This window comes from Herpailurus yagouaroundi, unplaced genomic scaffold (assembly GCF_014898765.1).
Source record: "Herpailurus yagouaroundi ecotype Mexico unplaced genomic scaffold, PumYag 142, whole genome shotgun sequence".
Taxonomy (NCBI): Eukaryota; Metazoa; Chordata; class Mammalia; order Carnivora; family Felidae; genus Herpailurus; species Herpailurus yagouaroundi.
The window spans coordinates 27,878,833-27,903,021 of NW_024412397.1; the positions used below are offsets into that span (position 1 = coordinate 27,878,833).

General features: G+C 48.2%; 1 protein-coding gene and 1 long non-coding RNA gene across 2 annotated transcripts in view; one reads left to right on the top strand and one right to left on the bottom strand.

The window, feature by feature from the left end:
• LOXHD1 (lipoxygenase homology PLAT domains 1) overlaps positions 1-24,189 on the top strand; it is a 160,612-nt gene that overhangs the window by 9,891 nt on the left and 126,532 nt on the right. The window contains exon 5 of the mRNA XM_040478489.1: positions 21,937-22,035. Within this exon, the coding sequence (XP_040334423.1) occupies positions 21,937-22,035 (99 nt within the window). The remainder of the gene's footprint in view (positions 1-21,936; positions 22,036-24,189) is intronic.
• On the bottom strand, positions 250-13,496 carry LOC121032972 (uncharacterized). Its single transcript, XR_005791630.1, has 3 exons — positions 13,385-13,496; positions 12,321-12,414; positions 250-664 (listed from the first exon to the last, which is right to left on the bottom strand). It is a non-coding gene; the product is annotated as an uncharacterized LOC121032972 (long non-coding RNA).

The window sequence follows — 24,189 nt, forward strand, 5'->3', positions numbered from 1 at the left end:
CTCTTAGCCCTTCTTCTGATGCCCAGAAGAAGGTGAGCTATGGCCAGGGCAGGGCAGATGGGAATCAGAACTCACAGCTACAGGGGCTCCATCAAGCTGTCCCTACCTCCTCCTGATTCTATGAGGAGGGAAACGACTAATTTCAAGTGCATCTCTGGCCAAAGGCCTTAAATTCGGGCATTTTAGCTCAACAGGAGGCGGGGGAACAAATCATGTAAAAACACACACCGTATCCCGTGGCCTGTTTTAATCACACTCTGTCCCCTAAAGTTCTGACCTCACCTCACCTCATTATTGGACATAGTTGCCTTTCCAAAAACGGAGACATAACACGTGGGCACCACCATCATAGCACCTTGCTTGCAGAGTGTCATAGACTTTTGGAGGTGAAGGCATTTGATAGCCATGTGACTTTGCCGGGGTCGCTCAACAGAGTAACAAAAGGCGGACGCACTCCTTAGATTCTGCCTTCCAGCGTGTGCCCTGTCGTCTCAGGTTCCGTCCTCTCTTGCAGCCCAGCTGGGCAGAAATAAGCATATTCTGTGTCCACTGGGCTTTAGCTCGCCTTTCTCTGTCTACCTCTGATTTCCTACCTTCCAGCTAATCTTGAACTTGCCTTGTTCCTCTGTGGCCCCCACCATAATTCCTTGCAACTTCACTGTTTCTTTAAAAAAAAAAAAAAAAAAAAAAAAAGAGTTGCTATTGATCTTTCTCTTATGACAAAAGCCAAATTTGACCATTGCAGAAAATTTAGAAAACAGAAATATGCAAACATTAAAAAAAAAAAAAAAGAATACCTGTAATTCCATCATCTGGAGAAACATCACTGGTTACATGTTTGTGCCCCCATTTCTAGTCTTTTCTATGCATAGTTTGAGAGAATGGACTGGTACCACATCCTGTTTTAGAGCATGTTTGTTTCGATGCCATTAAATATGGCTCAACACCCCTGCTTGCAGTGGCTGTGAAGTGTCCTTGTATAGAGGGGCACCATCATCCATTCACTGAATCCCTTATGTTGGATATTGACGTCGTGTCCCCCTCCAAAATTTTATTGTTGATATAAATAATACACCCAAATCTTTGCACAGACAAACGATTCTTTCCTTAGGATAAATTCCTAAATAGAATTTCCAGGTCAAATAGAATGCACATGGTTAAAGCTTTTAATGGGCATTTCCAAAATGCTGTAGAAAGGGTACATCAGTGCACAACCCCACCAGCTATGCAAAAGCACCCACTTTCCTCACCCTCAATTCTTAGTATTGTTTAATTTTCTAATTGGCTAGGAAAGGGGGTTTTACAATGTTCTCTCTTTGGTTATTGGTGAGGCTGGATATTTTTCATGTGTTTATTGTGTTTATTGGTCATTGGTATTGTGTTGTGTGTGTGTGTGTGTGTGTGTGCCTGTGTGAATTATCTGCCCATACCCCATGCCTGTCTTTTCAACTGGGGTGAATTTCATAGATTTTCGTCAAAACTTTACGTATGTATCTTTACTTCTTGATCCAGTCTCTTTACTAGGAATAATCCTTAGCAAGTTGTCAAGCTGGCTATCTTCCTGTCTATTCTCCCAGGCTCCCCCTTTTTTTTGGCCTTTTCCCACTATTTAGTTCTTCATGCTACCGTTTGCTTTGGTCACATGAAAATCTAGGGTTCCCCTGTTAGAAGAGCTTATGAGAAGTCACCATTAAGAAAGAATTCATGTGACCCCATAGCTCCCCAGCTTTCCACAAGAATCATCCAGGGTAGTGTTCTTGCCTCTTAAAGGAAGGACAAAGACACCCGCTGACCTTGTCCCTGAATCAGACCGCCTGGGCCCCCTGCCCTTTTATGAGCTGGAGGCACTGGAGTTTTAGTAATTCCAGGCTGGATTCTGAAAGAAGGAATGAAAAAAGGAATCTTCGAATACTCAGAGGACTGCATTGGTAAACAAAAGGTAAACTCTCTTTGCTTTTCCCCTGGAATTATACCCACTTGATATTTGGTTGCTGCAGGGGAGCCTCTAATGGTCAAAATGGGGAAGATAATTATTTCTTCATCCATGCAGTTTGACAGATGAAAATACTTTAAGTCGTGGGATGGCGGCTTAAGAAGGGGACTTTTTAGTGCATATTTTATCCTCCAAGGGTTAGTGAGTCATTAGCTGGGTAGCTTTGCTCCTCTCTCCCCACCTCCAGGACCATCTCCTGAAGCTCTGTCTGATAAATAGCTGGAACCTTCTTTTGTGCCTGCTCTTCAAGGAGGGTAGGTGTTCTAGGCTGACCGACTGACCTTTTGGCCAAGGTGATCAGCAGAAAATGGCAGGGGCAGAGGGACTGGACCTTGATCAGGTTTCTAGATGGTTCCTCTATAGGGGATCTCATATATCATGCTTAGTTAGAGACACGGCACCTGTGGTTGCTGGTGAGCTGTGTAGCTTTAGGACTGCTGCCCTGGCAAGAACATTACCCTTCCTGCATGACACAGTGCCTGACGTTTGCCACGGAGGTGACTTTTCCTTCTCTGGGTTCTCTTTAAACATGGGAAAATGCCCCGCATATTCCTAGTACGTCGGGGTGAATGCCTGGTCAGGGCCACCCTTTTCCTTCATGGAGCCCATAGGGTAAAGGTAGCCATGAGAAAAAGCAGGGACAGGAGGTTCCAAAAGAAGGAAGGGGATGATGACTAACTCAGTTAGGGTGGAATGAAGTTGTGTGGGTGGAAGATCCTAGAGCCCAAGTTCAATTTCTCAATTGTTCTCAATTGGTTGGTAAAATCGCTACACCTGGCACCTTAAGAAAACCAGGTAGCAGAGCCAACCCAAAGCCTTCACCTTTTGGTTTTCTTTGTATCTGACTGCCAAACCTGGGGGGAATCTGTTGCTGGGGACCAGGGAGACAGGCTGTGGTATCCCCTCAACCACTGGAGGCTCCCGAACCCCAGCCGCTCACATTCCATCTTTAAGAGTCTTGTCTTATTCATGTAAGCAATTTTCTTTGTGTACTTAGTCTTCTTTAACTCACTTTTGGCAACTTATATATTTACTTGTAGGTTTATTTTTAAAAGAAAGCAGATATCACTATCACAAAAAACTGTTATCAATTCCTATAAATATCAGCACATGTGAAAACAAATACGTAACATTAGATAACCCTCCTGTATCACCATTAGCATCCTGTGTGCCACCCGTGGTGTGCAAACTGCACCCTGAGAAACACTACCAGCCCTGATCTGTGAGGAAGGGAAAGTAGAAGTGGGGAGGAGGGGGAAGGGCTGGTAGGGTATCTGGGCTGTCCTCTTCAAGAGTCCTTGGCTTCACTTCATCCCCAGCACACTTCTGGGGGAGGCAAGGTGAAGGATGGCAGGCAGGGGTTAATTGCACAGGGGACTGAACTGAGGGCTCAGAGAGGTGGTGATTCATCTAATACCAACCAGCCAACCACTGATAGAGCTGGGACTAGAGTGCGAGGCTCCTAATTCTTGGAATGGGCTTCCTGTGTCTCCAAGACCAAGGGCAACCAACCTGGCCCCTAAGAGATCAAGGCTTGAAGGATCACAGCTAGGGCTCATGGGGGTTAGTAGGACCAGTCGACTGTCACAGGGATCCTTTCCACAGTGTCCACATCAGTTGCTTCTCCAGCCTTGGTTTGAATCCAGCCTTTCTTGACGGTGGGTGGTTCCCAACCACCCAGCTCAGCCATCCCAGTGCTAAGGGGCACTGGTTTTCAGAAAGCTCTTCCTGCAATTAAAACCCATACACTCTCCCTGGGACTTCTGCTTGTCCATTGCAGTCCTCTGCTAACAAACACCCTGGATGTTTTCATGTCTGCCTTTCAGCCAAGTGAAGAAAGGCTGCCCTCCTCTCAGGACTGCATCCCCAGGTTCCTTGGCCTCTCCTCTTGTGGCTTATGCCCAGTCTGCATCCCTGAGTAGCTCTGGTTTGTCAGTGATCCCCAAGAATGTACCTCCTAGGCAAGAACCCTATGTTCCGGATTGGCGGGTGGTGGGCGGGGGTGGGGGGCGATGGGGGGAGTGGACTCCTCAGAACAAGAGTGCATAGGTCTCCCTGACTCCATTATCCTACTTCTTCTAAAAAATTATTATTATTGCAGTAAGACATAGATAAAATTCACCATCTTAACCTTATTTAAGTGCATTATTCAGTGGCATTAAATAAATTAATTATTGGGTATCCATCACCACCATCCATCTCCAGAACTTGCTCCTCTTCCCAAACTAACACTCTGTGCCCATAAAATAGCTCCCCTTTCCCATTTCTTCCAGCCCTGGGCAACCTCTGTTCTTTCTTCTGTCTCTATGAATTTGACGACTTAGGAATCTCATATAAGTAGAATCATACAATATTTGTTCTTTTGTGACCGGCTTATTTTACTTTAGCGTAATGTCTTCAAGCTCCATCCATGTTACAGCATGTGTGGGAGTTTCACTTCTTTACAGGGCTAGATGATATTCCATTATATGCGCAGCCCCTATTTTATTTATCCAGCCATCTGTCGATGGACATTTGGGTTTTTTCCACCTTTTGGCTATTGTAAATAACGCTGCTATGAACACTGTGTACAAATAGCTGTTGAAGTTCCTGCTTTAATTTCTTTTGGGTACAGACCCAGCAGTGGAGTTATTGGATCGGGTAGTAATTCTGTGTTTAACTTTTTTGAGGAATAGCCGTACTGTTTCCTACAGCAGCGACATTATTTTGCATTCCCAGTAACAGTGGACAAGGGTTCCAACTTCTCTACATACTCACCAATACTTGTTATCTTCTGGGTTTTTAAAATAATAACCACAGTTAGTGATGTTGAACATCTCTTCTTGTGCTTATGGGTCATTTGTACATTTTCTTTGGAGAAATGTCCATTCAAGTCCTTTGCCCATTTTAAAGTTGAGTTGTCTGTTTTTATTGTTGAGTTGTATGGGTCCATCCAGAATATATTTGGGGGTATTAACCATTTATCAGATGTGATTGATTTACAATTATTTTCTCCCATTCCATGGGTTGCCTTTTCACTCTGTTGAAAGAGTTTTGTTGGTGCGCAAAAGCTTTTAATTTTTATGAAGTCCAATTTATTATTTTTTCTGTTGTTGCCTGTGCTTTTGGTGTCATATCCAAGAAATCATCACCAAACCCAATATCATGAAGATTTTGCCCCATGTTTTCTTCTAAGAGTGTTATACTTCTACATCTTACATTTAGGTCATTGATCCATTTTGAGTTAATTTTTGTGGACATTATAAGAGTCCAATTTCATTTTTTTGCACATGGAGAACCAATTTTCCTAGCATCATTTGTTGTAAAGACTGTCCCTTCCCCCACTGAATGGTTTCACACTCTTGTCAAATATCATTTGGCCATATTCACAAGGGCTTATTTCTGGGTTCTTTATTCTGTTCACTGACCCAAATGTCTGTCCTGAAGTCTACTGCACTGTTTTGATTACTGTAGCTTTGGACGGAGTTTGGAAATCAGGATGTGTAAGACTTCCAACTTTGTTCTTTTCTTTTAAGATTGTTTGGATATTCAGGCTCCCTTGATGTCCTGCTTCTTTTCATCCATCCTACATTTTCATTAACCATTTTTCACAGTGACAATATATCACATTGCCTTTGAGGCCAAAGGGCTCTTATTCCCCCCAAAAGAAAAGATGAAAATGCTGTCTCCACCCCAAGTCCTCAGTTCTTGCCCAGGACTTCAAGGCTTCTGGAGAAACATCCTGGATTGTCCTGACTCATTCCCACATGAGTCAGCAGGAGCGGGTATCCCATTCTTGGCTGGCTCCCCTCCACATCTTAGTGGGAAGGTCCAGGAGACACCACACCTCCTGATTAATAGTCGCAGACATACATGCACACTACTAGGGAGCTAGAAGCCATCTCTATGGTCATCTCCCTCTTAGAGTGGGTGTCAGGGGTCCTGGCACCTTCTCGGGTCTGGGGAGGGTTGGCAGCCATTTTTTCAGCATGTCTGCATCGACTATCCCTGGGAACACAGTCGTGGCTCTCGAACCACTCCAGAATTGTAGTGAATTTTCCCTCCTGCCATCTGCCTCTTGGCATCCCCCCATTGCCATGCATGCCTGACTCTCTTCCGAGAGGATTTCCACTTAGAATGGCTGCCCCTCTTGACAACCCAGAACCCAGAGGGGCAGGGTAGCTGCACTGACAGCTATACACTGAGGGCAGTCCCTGGCCAGAATCTCAGCACAGTCTCCCAGGCCTCGAAGTGAAGCATCACCATTAGCAGCTGTCATTGGTCATGCCCTTCTGTTCCCCAAGCTGCTCTTAAATGCTGAGTCTGGGGTAAGGATATCACCCTTGCCTTCCAGTTGCTTGCAGTCCAGTGAGGACACAGACCATCATAGTATGAGCTACCCTCAAGGGGAGTGGAAGGTATCACATGGTCCACAGCTCCATGTCTCAAGTCATAAGAGTCCTAGGTTCAAATCCCCAGATGCTACCTTCTAGCTATGTGACCTTTGGACAAAATACTTCTGTAGTCTTGTGTCTTCATATGTATACACTGTACAAATCCACAGCACTCCTAGGAGGTAAGGTCTATTATTTCCCCCATTTTCTACCTGCAACAAAGGTCAAGGTGAGCATGCATAGAGCACTTCCCACCTCTCCCTGTGTTCCTTAGTCCCATTCTTAGTCCCAGTTCCCATTTGTCAACGTGTTTGCTCAGATCGTGTTGGCTCCAGTGTCTGGCAGGCGGTGTCTCTGAAAGCTGTTCTCTCCAGCACTAATAAACCATGGGGAAGTTTCAAGGGACCCATAGGAAACGGGTCTGAGAATGAGACATTCTCTCCCCACCTGCTCCCAGATTGTGGAGAGAAGCCAGACTGCTGACAGAAGTTTCTGGGGTTTGGGCCCTGTCCCATCAAGCCCCACAAGGACCCAGTAGGACTGCTCTCCCCAGAGCCCCAGAATCCTGCCTGCCTGCTGCCTGGAAGGGGTATCCTTGCTCTCACGCTTCTGTGTCAAGTTGGTTAGAGAGAAAACTGTGGATCTCCTACTAAAACATATCTCAGGGTCAGGAAATGTCAGAGCCAGTGCCTTCCTGGTCCCCCTCACCCCACCTCCTCTCTTTTATCCTATACTTCAGTCTTCTCTGTGCTACCCAAACCCCACTGCCGGGGAAGCCCCAGCCTCTCTGGAAAGCACTGGCTGCTCCCTCACCTCGGGTGTTCCTCCTCCAAGCTCTGGAGAAATTGAAGTCTGTGCCATCCACTGAAGTGGATTTTCAGGGGGTTCCCCCAACCCAACTGCATCAAGGATGTGTAAGGAATCTCAGGGCAGAGAGGAGGAGCTTTTCAGCCTGCTCCTTGAGATGTAGGCATGATCCGGCCAGTTCGTAGCCAGAAGGAGCCACCATGGCTGATGGGGTGGTTGTAGCCCCCAGGGATTTTGAGATGGCTAAATGGCTGAGACACTCCATATCTCAGGGACTGCTGTTGGCCTCTTTGGGTGCTAACTGCTGACTATGTGTCTATCTGGGCTCTCCAGCCAAGCTCAGGTTTCTCTGGGCATAACACTGGGGTCTACCCACCTGGTGATTTATTTCTCTTGTACCTGCCAACTTGGTCACTGGCACTAAGGGACTTCAGTGAAGATTAGTAAGAAACAGGCATGTGTGTGAGTGTGTGTGTGTGTGAGTGTGTGTGTGTGTGTGTGTGTGTGTAGACACAATCACTTATGAAGGCCAGCGGCAGAGATGGGTGAAAAGAGCTCTACCACGGAGTGGGAGGCAGATAACAGGCTTCTAGTCTTGCCCTTTGGTAACTGTGTGCCTTAGGCAGGTTACTTGTCCTCTCTGGGCTGCTTCCTCATCTGACCAGAAGGCTGGGCTAGACGTTCTCCGAGGTCCTTTGTAGCACTGGCTTTCTCTGGTATTCTGCTAGCTAAATGCCTCCTTGTCTCTATTACCTGGCTCCGGGTCTCCCACTCCCCGAACTCACTCCCTTGATGAACCTTGATGTTGTTACTTCTGGTGTGACATTCATGGGCACGGCACCCAGGTGCAACTGGTGACTGTGCTACAGAGTTGCACAGGCTGAGAGCACAGGGCTGCCCATCCTTCTGGCCCCAGGGAGGCTCAGAACACATCTCTGGGGCTGAAGAGGGCCAGACCTGTTTAAGACAGACCATGCCTGGCCTTCTCACTGCCAATATGATGTCATTTCCTGCTTCCTGGACAAGTAATTGTTCTCATCCCGGCACCAACCCACAAACCCGCCCACCTTAAAAAGCACTGAGATGATCACGTGGCTGAAATTAGTACTGAGCCCACACCACATTGCTTCGGGAAAGTTCTGCCAACTTGGCAATGCGACAGGCCTCTGAAGCCAAGAGCTGAGTTCCAGCTGGCCTGGGGGCTGTTCACACCCCAGGGCTGTCAGAACCCAGGCACAACAGCTCATCGATGTTGCAGACCCAGGCCTCGCAGACAGCGGAGGAGGCCCTGCATTCGGAAGGGCCCTGTCTGAAGTGGGTCCTGTCGCTCCCCATTCTCAGTGGAGCCTGTTCCCTAGGCTTCCTTTGGGACAATCCTTTATCTAAAGGAGCATTTATCTTCTTTGGTGTGTTAATAATAAACATGGCTGCAGCCAATGTTGTGCTGTGTCCCAGAGAGACCGAGGGGCTGGCCGTTGAAGGGAAGGGGGTCCATGAGAAGTTGCAACCACTGGGGAGGTGGGCCTGGAGCGTGCAGGTTGGGGAGTGGCGAATTCCCCCTTTTCTTTCAGATTCCAAGTCTGGGGCTTTTTCTTTCTTCCTTTCTTCCTTTCTTTCTCTATTCCTCCCTCCCTCCCCACCTTCCTCCATTCCTCTCCTCCTCCTCTCCTTCCCTCCCTCCCTTCCTTCCTTCCTTCCTTCCTTCTTTTCCTCTTCCCCATCTTCCTTCTTTTTCTCCTCCCCCTTCTTCTTCCTTTCCTTCTCCTTCTTCTCCTTCTCCTCCTCTTCCTCCTCCTTCTCTTTTGCTATAGCAAATAGGACAGCTAATGCTGAGGCTGAAAGCTGCCCATAGGCCAGCTAGAACAGGTAGCAATGGGACTGTGTTTGTCCAGCATAATCACTGTTTCCACTCCCAGTGATTTCATCGGGCAACTGGGTTATAATTTTGTTAGAGCCCACACTGTGCTACACAGTCATTATCACACAGCTCCAGATGTGCACCCAGTCTTGGCAAGACCATGCTGGGCATGGTGCCCACGGTGCATTTGAAGAAGTGATTGGACGAGAAAGGGCTCATGATTAACATTTTAGGGGCATGTGCACATTTCGCTGACCTGTGGTGGATTATGATGGGCCTTCCTGAGAACTGCCTGGTGCCAAAGCAGATGCAGCATGAAAGCAGCCTGGGTGATTGATGCAGAAAGCACCTATCATGAGGGCTCTGTCACACAAGCCAGCAGGCCTGACTTATTTCCCCATTCTACAGGATGACACCACAGAGTAATTAAATCATTGATTTTAAAAAATATAGCTCTCTGGCTCAGAAAGCACATGAGACTATATACCTTGAGTTCTCGTTCTCGCTTTGCCACCAGTAGCGATGAGACCCGAGGCAGATCTCAGTTTCGCTCCCATCCTCAGTTTCTTCCTCTATAGAATGGGTGCATTAGGTGGCCTCTGGGGGTCTTTTTAGGATCAGTAGAGTGTCATATCAAAAGAGAGAAGGACGGGTCTGGGGCTAGCCCTCCTCCATGGGGCAGGGGAAATTGGCTTTCGGTGACCTCCCTTCTGCTGCGGACACTTCTTCCTCATTCCACTCCCACCCCAATACTTACTATTCTTCTGCATAGTGTCTGTCTCCCCACTGTGGGCTTGGTCCCTGGACTCCCCTTCTCTGTGGTCAAAACCTGACCCTGCCACTCTATACTGGTTGGGTAAGCATGAGCAGATGTCTTAAGTTCTGTGCCTCTATTTCTTCGTCTGTAAAGTGGGGATAACACTAATTCCCACTTATAAAGTGGTTGGGCTGATTAATTGGGGAAATGTACATAAAGACTGACTGTAGTGCTGGACATAGAGTAAGCGCTCAGTAAACGAGTATTGTGGTGGTGGTTATGATCCTGATGCTTTACCTTCTTCTTCCCCTACATCCAGGCTTATTCTGACTCTGAGATGCATAGACTCAAGATTCTGGCCTTTCAGAATCAGATAGGACTTTGGAGCCACTCAGTGCCGGGATCGCCTCTAAAAGGCAGCAGGCTCATCTAGACAACTGGAAACAGGCTGATGACCTTGATTTCAGTTAAAGCCTGCAGGGAGTGTCTCTTTTCCAAACGCTTTTCCTTCTCCCCGATGCGTCCCCTCAACTCAGCTCAAACGCTATCCAAAGCCCTCTGAGCTAGATTTGCTGTGGACGCCAGTTGGGAGTTACTGTTCCTTTGACCTCTAGGGAGGTGGTCCTGGGCCCATGGACTCAGAGCTGGACTCAGAGCGAGAGGGCTTTGGGGCGGGGGGAGCTGGGCCAGTCCTGCAGCGCTCTCCTCCTCTGAACTTCCCAGCAGCTCCCCGCCCACCCCATCTGCTCCCACCTAACATTGCAGAAAATCATCTCCGGAAAGAGTGGGAAGAAGAGAACTGTTTCCAATGAGGCCCCAGTGACGAGTATCAGAGAATTTCAGGACCAGAAGGGACCTTATCTGCTCTTCCTCCATTTTGCAGAACACAGAAGCCTTGGAAAGTTAAGCCACCTGCTCTTGGTGACACAGTGTGGGCAGAGCTAGTGCCCTGGGCTCCAGATGCCACCTTGTGCTCCTCCGATGTCATTCAGTGATTCAATGGGCACTATTTGGGAATCTTCTATGTACCAGATCCTTTGCTCAGGATAAATATGTACAGACCTTTCTCTCTAGGAACTTAGCAACTAGAGGGGAGAGGGTCAAGCCAGGAAATAGTGAGTGCAAAAAGATAGAATGTTCTTATTAGGGACTGACCTGTATCACTAGAAGCATAGAGGAAGGAGGAATCAGTAAGGCTTCATAGAGTAAGTGATGCCCAATTGAGACTTCATAGTTGAGACGGAGTTTGCTAGGCTTTCAACAGAGGGAGGTTTTCAAATAGGTGTTTATAATAACACTCCTCCCATCCCATTTATGGAGAGTACTTTCTCAGAGCTGCATTTTGTGTGCATGAAATCAGAACTTATGATACAGACGTTGCCTTGGGCCTGATCCAGCTGTGGGTGTCCATTCCAGCCACCAATGTTTTCCTGCTGGACCCTTCCCCTGAGCCCCAAGCATCGGCCAGGGTGGTGCAGGGGTGTCAGAGAAGGGGTTCCCACCTACCTGGAGCTGAATGTCTATCAGGTGGCCCCTGCCTTTGTTTTTTCTCTTCCTTCATCCAGTCCTCAACCCTCCCCCTAGCCTCCTAGCTGCCCAGACCAGCAAGCTCAAAGGTTTCTGGTACCAAAGCCAGCTTGAGGGTGTAAGGATGTCCATCATGTGCATGGGTTTTCCTCAAGCTGGCAGTTCTCAACAGCTCCTTCCAGACTATACAGGGCATGAGTTATTCAAATTGAATATTCAATTGAAGTTTAGGTGACTTCAATCTTTAGTTTTCAATTGCAGGGAAAAGAAAAATGGCTGTTGTATAAATTATTAAAAGTACAAATAATATGCAAGAGTTCGAAGAAGAATAAAATCTTCCATAATCCCATTACCCCAAAATGATAATAGCTAAAATTTATTGGGCATTCACTCAATGTCAGATATTGTTCTAATCACTATCTATCTGTCTAGCTCATCTTCACAATACCATGACAGATATATTATTATTATTATTATTATTATTATTATACCCATTTTATGGGTAAAGCAAACTGAGGCACAGAGTGGTTAAGTAATGTGCATACAAGTGAAGGGCCCAAGAGTAAACCCAGAACCTTGAACTTAATCCCTGTGTAGGAGAGCCTCGGAGACACTGCTGTTAACATTTTGGTGAATCTCCTTCCTGTGCTTTTTTATGCATGAATGCATTAAACACTACATACTGACGGAAAGTAGTGTTGTATCACAGTCGACTTTGTAACTAGGTTTTTTCACTGAATACTAAAACATTAAATAATCTCCTAAACCATTATTTTAAATGGCCACGTGGGTGAATATCATAATTCACCCCAGCAATCCCCCATTCTGGATATTTTTAGGTTGTTCTCAATTTTTTTTTGTTATTAACGATGCTGTGATGGACATCTTTACAGGTCATCTGTGAACACAAGTATTTCCTCATATAAATGAATTGTTAGGCACAGGGACTGAATTGTTAGCTCCGGGATTTGCAGAATGTTAAGCCTTTTGACAGGCAGTACTCACCTGCCCTCCAGGAAGGCTGTGTGGTGTTCTGGTTCCTCCAGCAGCATATGAGAAGTGCATTAGAGGACGATAAGCTCCTGCAGCAGAGTGGAATCTGGGTTGGAAAGGGAAGAAATGGACGAGATTGCTGGGGTGTGCAGGTTGAAGGGGAGGGTCTGCTGTAGAGCCACATGAGGGGGAGCCAAGGGAGACGAGTGACTGAGGGGCGTGTGGAAATAGCTCTGCGGGGCTTGGCAGTGAACTGGATAAGAGGGGCTGAGTGCAGTGAGATAAAAGGAGAAAAAGCCTACCTACTCCATACTCTTTCAATACCTGATCACATCAGGCTTACGTCACAGCTTCCCAAAAAGATGTGCTAGCTGTCTATGATTTGGGGGTAAAACAAAGGACGGAGTATTTTTTCTTGATTACCACCCGGGAGCAACTGTTAATGACTGAGCAATGTTTTTTTGTTTTTGTTTTTTACACTTTATTTATTTTTGAGAGAGAGAGAGAGAGAGAGAGAGAGAACAAGTGGGGGACGGGCAGAGAGAGAGGGAGACACAGAATCCAAAGCAGGCTCCAGGCTCCGAGCTGTCAGCACAGAGCCCGGTGCGGGTGCCACAAACTGTGACATCATGACCTGAGCCAAAGTCAGTTGCTTAACCAACTGAGCCACCCAGGCACCCCGGCTGAGCAGTGTTTTAATGTCCTTGTGCAACCAGGCTCAGCTGAGTTCACCCCATGGCCTGTGCTTGAGCACGTGTTAAGTGCCAAATAAATGATACAGGCCACAGGAGTTCTGGAATGGAACACCCTGGGCCTGGGAGGTGGGCTTTCAGCTAGACCTTGTGGGGTGGGCGAAAGGACAGATGAGAGTGAACCCTCCTGCCTGGACCTCTTGAGTCCGGGCTTCACCCTTTCTAACTGTGGGAACTTGATGAGGTTTCTTCACCTCTTGCTTCCATTCTCTTCTCAGTAAGCAGTGACCACAGTAGTAATAGGGTCTGTCATCGTGAGGATTACATGAGAAACAGATGTGACCGGCCCACAGTCAGTCCTCAGTAAGCATCAGAGGCTCTTACCAGCTTGCGGCGTGCATGTGTCTACAAGGGCGGCAAGATTGAGGGTATTCTCCAGAAAGCAGAGAAGTTCCAGTCCTACTTGAAGAAGCATACGAATCTGGGTGAGCGATTCGGGCCTCTGGACCCAAGGGAAGGGAGAGGAAACGTTCTGGGGGCAGCAACAGGGGAGGGAGACTTGAGTCTGGGGACCTGGTTCACTGCTCAGTGGCCAAGAAGCAGTTCCCCACGGGTAGCCTTGCGGCCCATCCTTTGGGTCCGTGGACACTCCTCCCAGCACCGGTGCAGGCAGGCCAGAGGAGCTGGGGGCCTTCCCTGGCTGGGGGAGAACATTCCCCTCGCCTCCATCCCCAGGGCAGCCCCGCATCACGTCTCTCGCCTGTTTCCGTGTTCTCCCCTGGCACTTCCCCAGTGCCTGGCTCTGGATGAGTGGAAGTGATAGGTGCCAGGGAGCAGCCGTGGCCTCGGGTGGGGGCGGGAGGGAATCAGGTGCAGCCAGCCTCCTGCCACCCCTTCCCACTGCTCACCCGCAGGGCAGGGCGAATGAAACCACTGTCTAAATATTCTAAATATGCATGACCTGAGAATGGGGGGCGAAGGCTAGGGAAAGAAACACCGTGCGGCAATTCAGGATCACTTCATTCATGATTCCCAGCTTCCTAAAAAAGCTTGGGCCACGTGAGCTACTGCGAGGCATAAATCACGTTGGGTGTGGGATGGTCCCTTCCTTGGCAAGCAGGACCGAGGCTTAGTTTCCGGGCATTTGCTTGACTCCTGTCATCGGGAACGTGACAACCAGCTTAGCCCAGCTCAGCGCTGAGATTTGGGGGATCCAGCCCACTCATGGCTGCGCCTCCCCCACGTCGCCCAGGGTGGTTCTCTCAGATGTGTCCTGTCGCTGCTGTGTGCTGACTGTTCCAGACAGAGCGCAGGCGAGGCTGTGGGGGTGGTTGGCGCACCAGGCGCAGGAGGCAGCTCGGGCCTGCCAGTGCCTGCCTTTTCTGGAAGCCCACACAGGCAGCTTCCGGCTGGCCCACAGGGGACACGGTTCCTGTTTAGAGGGAGCAGGCCTGTGCCTCTGCCATGGAGTCTACAGAGGAAATAAGGGGCAAGGCCGGGCTTGTGGATCCTCTGGGCAGGGCAAGCAGGGCACAGACAGCCATATGCTGTGGCCTTGAGGGCCATCTGTCTTTAGGCTGCTGCTAATGCCATCCGTGCAGTACCCCAACTCAATTCTGTTTGGCTCTGAGAGATACCATGTAATTACCTTAATCTCTGGTCTATTTCCCTTCTTGTATGTTGTTCAGATCAATGTTCAAACTACTTTGGTGTCTTTGAGCTCACACTGACCTTCAGCAAAAGGCAACTACTTCCTGAAAGGTAGTGTTCCTGGGTTCAGATACGCAGGTTGTGCACTGCACAATTGAGACTATGTAAAGAGACATCTTTCACATCATAGAGGTTGTAGGTTTGTGTATTTATGATGACAGTTATCCAACAGATGGCAGTAAAGTGTCTTGAGGAAGGAAGCCTTTTTCTAATTTGTCGAAAGGCACCCTATGAACTAATGGTAGCTCCCTAAAAGGCCAGACAGAAATCAGTTCTAGGGAGAATGTTAATAGCATTGATTAAACCACAGGCCGACCTCAGAACTGGCTAGGGCAACAATTCCTGTCATCCATCACTAGGTCATGTTGGTCCCACGCTTGCTCGGGAAGCACAGTGAACTTGCTAGCCCCTCCTCCAACTTGACCTTCCCCTCTCTTTTCATCTCTGTTCCTTGCTCACTGTCAGGCAGGCAAGGAGCTGAAGGCACAATACCCGAGGTTGCAGAACTGGCGCTGTCATCTGTCTCCACCTTTAGGAAACCCCAGCCGAACCCCCCCCCCCCCCTCGTTCTCCACTGCACTCAGGGGAACATGGAGCTCAGGCCAATCACCCAGCATTGCATGGGCAGGGAAAGCTGGCCCTGCCTACCCACACTGGGCACAGGACATGCTCCTTCTCACCCCCTCCAGCCCAACAGAAAAAGGGCAATAGTTCCCCAATCTTCAGAGCTTTGAGCTGCTTCGCTGGTGAATAGAGTGTGCTGTGATTACCCTGCGGCAGCATCAAGCCATTCGGATCCTGTTCCAGGCCGCAGCGCGGAGAGTTACCTGAAGTTCCTGCCTAGACACACAGAAGAGGGCCTGAACGCCCAAGGCAGCCTGGGGCAGCTGGTGGCCAACGCCAAGTACGGTGGCCGACTGGGTGTAGCTTTGCGAGGATCTGGAGCTAACAAAGACGTTTTACATTTTTTAAGGGCTGCAAAGAACTAAAACAAGAACAACAGCTGATGACACAGGAAAGTTACACGAAGTTCCGAGGTCTGCTGCCCACAAAGTTTCTGGCACAAGGCCACGCCCCTTTGCTGACGTAGTTTTTACGTAGCGTTGTAGCTGCCGTGTTTCCCTTCCCGCCGGTTGAGTTTCTCTAGGTGAACCCACATCCGGAGCGAGCGGATGATCCTCGCTCTGATCCAGGGTCGGAAGGTGAGTAGTAGCGTAACATGCGTCGTTCTCTTCCCTTCGTCATCACGCAGCTCTTACCCTCCCCCGTCTTCAGGAGAAGGGTGAGTACAGGGCAGGAAGGAATTTTGAGAGAGGGAGACCGCGTTCACCTCGCTGTTATTACCGCGTATTATTACGGTCGTAACACGATTAGTTACTGTTGGTAAACTCTTACTGTGTCTACTTTAGAAGTCAGACTGTGTCACAGTATGTATGGATAGGAGAAAACCTAGTTTATAAAGCGTTCTGTGTCAGGGTTGCAGGCATCCTCCGGGGGTCTTGGACTGGCCCTGCAGGGAAGTGGCGGTGGGGGGCGTGGGGAAGGCGTGGAAGACTCCTGTATTGCGTGTGGGCTGCTTTCATGATCCAGCCGCGGAGTGGAATAGTTGCAACAGAGACCGGGCAGCCTGCAAAGCCTAAAATATTTACCACCTGGCACCTTACGGACAGGTTTTGCCTACCCCTGACATAGAGACTGAGAGGCCATGACATGCTCTAAAAAAGAGCCCTGACTTCAGAGGCAGGAGACCTGGCTTTGAGCCCCTCTTGCATCATTTAGCAGCTGTGTGTCCCCCGGGAAGCCACCTTGCCCTCTGAGCCTCTGTTTCCCCATCTGTAAATGAGAATGTCAACAGTATCTGTCCTGCCTGTATCATGTGGCCGTTGTACGGCTCAGATGTCGTCGAGGACGTGCAGGGACCTCGTGAGCTGCAAGGCCTGGGTGACTGTTGCCTATTATTTGCCCTAGAAGGTGGGCCAGTCCTGGCCCGTCCTCCTTCAAGTCCTTCCTCCCATCCCCGTTCTCTGTCCTGCCTTGTTCCCTTCTGGCCCCCCGGGGCGGGAATTTCTACTGGCCTTGGACCTTTCCCTCTGGCCCTGTTGCTCTCGCCAGGGAGGCAGCCACATTTCACATATGGGCATTTTGCTCTCACATGGATCACCAGATCCAAGGGATGAATTCAACACATAAAAACCCACTTGTGACCAGAATTACAAGTTTGTGCTCATTGAAATTCTGATCACAGGGAACTGGGGGGCTCTCGTGACCACTTGGGAGGAAGGCTTAATGCACTGTGCTGACAGTCTGGCAGCCGGGAGAGAATGAAGCCCTGCTTTTATCCCGTCTTGCTCTTTCCACTATATATGCATTTAATCACAATTTCGGGTTGGCGCTGGGCCCTCCGCCTTGTTTGGAAAATGGCAAATCAGATAGTATGGGGGTTCTGCTTGAAGAGGAAATGTGGACGAAAAGCAGGAGAACAGTAATATAATAAGGCTCATTGTCTGTCTTCGGGACCTTTTACAGAGTGGTTTTGTGAGGTGTGCCTTGCCCGCCCCGCTGCAGCCCTCAGCCCTTCCCCAGTGTGGTCAGAGGTCATCTGGCACATGGCGGGGGGGGGGGGGGGGGGGGGTGTGTCTTGCTTCTCACTCAGCCAACTACGTGGAGAACCGGGGCCCCATCTTGCCATAGAGAGTTCTGCAGAGGTGAGAGAACAGTCCAGCCTTATTCCAGAACCGATTTCCTACTGCATTCTGTTCAGCTGACTTTCTGACCCCTGGGCTTGGGCCCTTTGCCCACCTCAGCCAGAGAGTTCTGGAAGCTCCTTCCACCCTTGGCTTGTCTCCTACATTGCCTCATTCCAGCCCTGATGACTCCTTCTCTGGACTTCCCTGGGACTGGGATGCTGTGTGTTCCCTAAACCCTGCATAGGGTCCTGCTCCCCAGGCCTGCCTGTAGCAGCCTTGGGCACCTCCCCTGTACTTTGAGGGGCCCCCTCCATCTCTTGGCTTCTCTCTCTAGTCTGCAGGCTGCCTTTCCTGGTCAAATGTCATGGAATTGCAGATTGAAAAGGACCCTTAGTGTTCTCACATTCTCTCACCTCTGGCATTTTCTTTACAGCCTCCCTGACAGATGGCTCTCCACCAAAGTGCTTGTCACAAAGTGACTGCTTAGATGTCTCTAGGGATGGGAAACTCACTTCCCCCAAGGGCATCCCATGCCTTTGTTGGATAGCCCCAGGTATTAGAAAACGTTTCTTTCGGTGAGCTAAAATATCTTTCTTTATAATTCAAGTGCTAAGTCTAATTCTGCCTTTTGGGATGATGCAGAATGTCTGCTACTCCTGCCCTGAGTGCTCCCCTACCCCCCCTCATCCTTTCTCCTGCTGCCCTGTGCCCAGTGCTGTCTGGCGTCCTCTTGCCCTCTGACTGACTGATGCTCAGCGGTGGCCTTTAGCGCCTCCCCCACCCCCCTGGTATCACCAGCCAGGGGGCCCTGGGCATCTTGTTACCCTGCAGAGGGGACTTGTTTCTGTGTGAAGTGAGCCCCAGACCGGACCTGAGAAAGGATGTGAGCCAAAATGAAAGGTTCTCAGAGACCCTGCCAACCAGGAGAGGAGAGAACAACCCCGCAGCCAGGGGCCTCTGCAACTTGAAAGATGATCAGGAGCAGGGGCGGCTGGACATGGCCAAGGCCTTCTTGGTTCTTCACAGCCGTGTGTCTCAGGAGCTTCCGGGGGCGGGGGTGGGGGGTGGGGGGTGGGGGGAGGGAACCTGGAAATTGCCTTGTCAGCAAGCTAGCCTAAATATGGCCCAGATTTCAAGCCACTGACCTCGGGGTTGCCTGAGTCTGGCCTCTTCTGAAGACCATGGTTCTGCCTCCCATCTCAGGGGGGCTTCATGGGGATCCGAGGGGGGGGGGGAGAATCTCGGAGATCTTTGGTTGGGGACAGGATTGGAGGGTCTTCCCTCTCTCGTGATGGGTCTCACCGAGTGAGGTTTGAGGGGAGAATCACTGCCTCCTGGCTCAGGTTCTCAGCAGGTTAAAGATCAGCCTCAGGGCTGTGGCGTATGTCGGGGGTGTCCTCTGTGGGTGCCCTGCCACATTCTGCATCGTGTTGTCTCTAGATGGCAGAGGCGGGGCAGGATTCGAGATGGGGTTGGAGTGAAATTAGGTTTTCTCCTTGTCGCGCCCACCTCTCACTCCTTTGCACTGAGCAACTTCCCCGGGACTTTGAGCTTTAGGAAGTTCGACTCAAGTTGTTTTCCGATACACTTAGTGAGGCTCTAGTATGTGCCCAGCACTGTGCTAGGGAACGTGTGTGGGGGGAGCCATATGTGAAAAGGAAGTCCCGCCCCAGACCTCTTGTAAATTCCTGAAAATCTTAGAAGCCTCACCTGCAGGAAACACCAGACTGCACAAGGCAGTCCTTGGTGAACTTGGAAATCATCGGCACAGACATCATAGCAGAACCAAGGAATGCAGGGGAGAAAGGCCCGGGGGGCTAGGACATCAGGGAAGGCCCCAAGGAGGCCGTGGGCAGAGGGGCTGGAACTCTGGGCCTCAGTTAAAACAGTTCTATTTTGTTTTTATTGAGGTGTAGTTGACATGAAACATTATATTTGTTTCAGGTATACGAAATAGCGATTTGATGTGTGTACATATTGTGAAATAATCACCCAAGTCTAGTTAATAGCCATCACCACGTATAATTACGACTTTTGTGATAAGAACTTTTAACATCTACTCTCTCAGTAACTTCACATATGCAATGCAGTGTTATTAATTGTAGTTGCCATGCTGTACATCCCATGTCATGATTTCTTTACCTTATAACTGGGAGTTTGTACCTTTTTTAAAATTTTAATTTATTTTTTTTAAGTTTTTTTTTTTTAATCTTGAGAGACACACAGTGTGAGTGGGACGGGGCAGAGAGAGGGAGAGGGAATCCCAAGCAGGCTGCACACTCAGTGCAGAGCCCAATGTGGGGCTTGAACTCATGTAACTGTGAGATCATGGCCTGAGCTAAAACCAAGAGTCAGACACTTAAGCGACTGAGCCACCCAGGTGCCCCGAGTTGGTACATTAAAAAAAAATGTTTTTTTTTTATTTAAATTTTTTTTTCAACGTTTATTTATTTTTGGGACAGAGAGAGACAGAGCATGAATGGGGAAGGGGCAGAGAGAGAGGGAGACACAGAATGGGAAGCAGGCTCCAGGCTCTGAGCCATCAGCCCAGAGCCTGACGCGGGGCTCGAACTCACGGACCGCGAGATCGTGACCTGGCTGAAGTCGGACGCTTAACCAACTGCGCCACCCAGGCGCCCCAAAAAAATGTTTTTTTAATGTATGTATGTATGTATGTATGTATGTATGTATTTATTTATTTATTTTAAAGGTTTATTTATTTTTGAGAGAGACAGAGACAGAATGCGAGTGGGTTGGGGCAAAGAGAGAGGGAGGCACAGAATCCAAACCAGGCTCCAGGCTCTGAGCTGTCAGCACAGAGCCCGACGCGGGGCTCGAACTCGGGAGCTGTGGGATCACAACCTGAGCCGAAGTCGGACGCTCAACTGACTGAGCCACCCAGGCACCCCTCATTTATTTTTGAGAGAGACAGAGCACGAGTAAGGGAAGGGCAGAGAAAGAGGGAGACACAGAATCTGAAGCAGGCTCCAGGCTCTGAGCTGTCAGCACAGAACCCAACACGGGGCTCAAACTCACGAACCGTGAGATCATTACCTGAGCCCAAGTCAGACATGTAACCGGCTGAGCCACCTAGGAGCCCCAGAGTTTGTACCTTTTGACTCCCTTCACCCATTTTGCACACCCCCTTATACCCCACCTCTGGTAACCACCAATCTGTTCTCTGTATCTATGAATTTGGGTTGTTTCTTTTTTATTTTTGTTTTGGGGGTTTGGGGGGGTGTTTTTGTTGTTTGTTTTTTAGATTCCACATATCAGTGGAATCATGCTATGTTTGTCTTTCTGTGACAGGCTTTTTTCACTTAGCAAAATGCCCTCAAGCTCCGTTCATGTTGTTGCAAATGTCAAGATTCTCTTCTTGGAATGCTGTTCATGGCGGAATAGTATTCCATTGTAACAATTATAACACAACTTCCTCATCTATTCTTCCATGGATGGACACTTAGCTTTTTTCCATGTCATGGCTGTCATAAGGAATGCTGCAGTAAACGTGAGGGTACAGATACCTTTTTGAGTTAGTGAAACACCTCTAATTTTTATTAACTTCACGTATTGGGAGTAAGAAATCTGAACAAAATTCTTCTACATAAAAAACAGAAAGTCTTTGAAGGAAGGGAGAAGGGAAGGGAAAGTTGCCTTAGCCCTCGGAATTGTTGGGACCCAAAGAAAGTCTAGAGGAGTCTTCCTTCCCATACACACACCAGCGCCTGTCCTTTGCTCCCCATCCTAAGGCGGGCTCCAGCTGGGGAGACCTGGGTGGGCTCAGCATGTTGGTGAAGTTTACAGTGAGCCCATCTCCCCTACAAGGCCTTAGGCAAGGCTGAGGCATTTGTGGGTTACAGTGCATGGGTTTCCGCTCAGCAATTGGGGGAAAGATAGAAGAAGCGATACAGATCTTTAAGTAAGGTAACCACGAAGCATGCATGCGCTGGCTACTCCTGGTGCCCTAGTCTTTGCATTGGTTATGGCCCTGACAATTTACATATAGATTTGATTTGCACATGCAGAATGTATTTTCCCAGAGTAATTTTTACACTGTGATGTATGTGGAGAACAGATTGGAGAAGGCAGAGTAGATGTGCAGTGGGCCCAGTAAGAAGCATTTCAATATCCAGGGGAGATTGGCTGGTGGTCTGGTTCAGTGTGGCATTTGGGCTGATTCTTGCATCCCAAGGCAGTATGAAAACAGAAGTTCCCTCTATCTCTGATTTATGCTCTGCACACCGTTTAGCTTTAGCAGTGACCATTTGACTTTTCTTTTCTTTCCAGCTTTATTGGGATATAACTGACATTGTGTGAGTTTAAGGTGTGTGATGTGTTGATTTGATACACGTATATACTAGCAATGACCATTTGGAACCAATGTCAGGCAACTTGTTTCTTGCTCTGTTTTTGACAGCGATGGTGACACTTCCTGTATTGCTGGAGGGAAGGGTAGGTGATGTGGTAGCTGCCTTGGGGCCTTTGTTCTTCTTTCTCAAGATCCTAATGAGCTGGGGCTTTCTCTGTCCTTATTCCCAGGTAACAAGTACGAAGTCAAGGTATACACTGGTGATGTCATTGGTGCAGGGACCGATGCTGATGTCGTCATCAATATCTTCGGAGAGTATGGAGACACGGGTAATGGGTTTGAAATCCTCTCTTCCCTAGCTGTGCCCAGTTCTGCTTCTTAGCTGGGCTTCCCCCCCCCCCCCCCCCCACTCCTGGCAGAGGAAGGCAGCTCCAAGTCTCTTCTTTTTGAGCAATAATTCTGCCTGTGGTGTGGTTTGTCACAGCCTTCCCTGGGCAGCAAGGTGCTCATCTTGTAAAATGTATGTGTGTGATGTGTTTTCAGAATAAGGTGTTCTTGGGTTCGGGTCTATTTAAAATTGTCCTTCATCCTAGACAAGAACAGACCCAAGCTTTACTTCCATCAGGGAGCTCAACTGTTACTTTCCTAACCTCCTTAAGCTCCATCTTGAGTTATATTTTGAATGTGGCTGGGCATGGGTTGATTCAGTGCACTGGCTTGATGCAGACCAGAATGGGATCAGGGGATAGAATTAGACTTGGCTTCATGGGTGAAGCAAGAGCTGAGGACACAGACATGGCTGCAGGTGTTGGGAGACCATTCAGGCCAGTAGAACTGGGATGGAGGGTCTCTCCTGCTTCTTCCAATTTTATGAAATAACAGAGGAGTCAGAAAATCTACCGAGGTGTGAACTTTGGACACAATGTATTAAAGAATTCAGAATGCATTGCTGAGCTTATAAGAGGAGAAGAGAAATCTCCAGGTGCCAGAAATGAAGAGGGAGCTCAAAACCAAAGTAGTAGCTCTGAATTGGTGCTGTGGCTCTTGGAAGGAGGGACCTTTCATGTTCAGTTATCTACAGGCTAGATTGTCATCCCCATTTGGGGTCAGAAAATGAGATTTCGTCCTGCATGAAGCAAGACAGGCAAAATTAGAACCACATATAAAGCCAGGAGCCCTGAAAGTTCACAGGAACATCTTCAGTGAAAAAATAGGCCAGGAAAAAATTTGCTCATCAGTACAGTAACCTTATCTCTGCAAGAGCTCTAGATTGAAAAGACAGTTGCTGAGAAATCGATACCTCCTGCTTGCATACATGTGGGCTTGACCTCCGATTTTACACTACAGGTGTGATTTGGGAACCCCCACTCCCCCAAAGGACACAAAATTGGTTCCGTGCCAGTAATACCCTTGGGAGTTTACAGAAGCATTGTATAACATTCCCAAAGATAAGGTACTGGAGATGACTTCACCTTCCAAAATTACCAAACACTCAAGGACATAATCCACCATGACTAAACATCAGCAGACACAACAGATTAAATCCTGCAGAATTTCAGATAATAGAGTAATCTGAGAAAAACTACAGTTGAAGAATGTTTAAATGGACTAGAGACATGAACAAAACAACGGAAGAAAATAAAAAGGCCCCATGAAAAATATAGTAAACAGAAATATAGAAAATGAAAATGTAGTTACCAAATATAAACACTTAATGGATGTGCTAGGCAACACAATTAGAAACCACTGAATAGAGATTATAAACTGTGACACAAATAAGAGCAAAATACTCAGATATAGCAGAGGTATAAAGAGTTGGAAAATATAAATGAGAGGTCATGAGATATGTAGGACAGAGTAAGTTGTGATAGATGTTGAACAGGAGTTCCAAATAGAGAATCCATAGAATAAGCAAGAGGATATATTTGAAGAGATAATGGCTGAAACTTTTTCAAAATTGAGCAAAGATACAGATTTTCAGATTAAAGTAACAGAAGGAATCATTGAGCAGCATGAATGAAAACAAATCCACATTTAGATACATTGTGGTAAAACCAAAGGCAAAGGGAAAGATCTTAAAAGTAACCAGATTTGGCAGATTCTCTTCCACAGAAACAATTAGGTTGATAGCAAATTCCTGTCTGCTACCTACACAAGGTCATACGTTCATGGAATAATAGCTTTAGCGTTCTGAGCAAGAATATATATCAACCTAGAACTCTAGATCCAGTTAGGTTATCATTCCAGAGGGAGGGCAAAATTAATGAATTGCCCTGCAAACAAAGAGAAATAGTTACCACTCATAGACTTAAGCAGCCACTGAAGAATATGCTTTAAGAAAAAGGAAATCTGGGGCGCCTGGGTGGCTCAGTCAGTTAAGCATCCGACTTTGGCTCAGGTCATGATCTCGCGGTTTGTGGGTTTGAGCCCCACTTGGGCCCTGTGCTGACAGCTCTGTGCTGTCTCCCTCTCTTTCTCCCCCT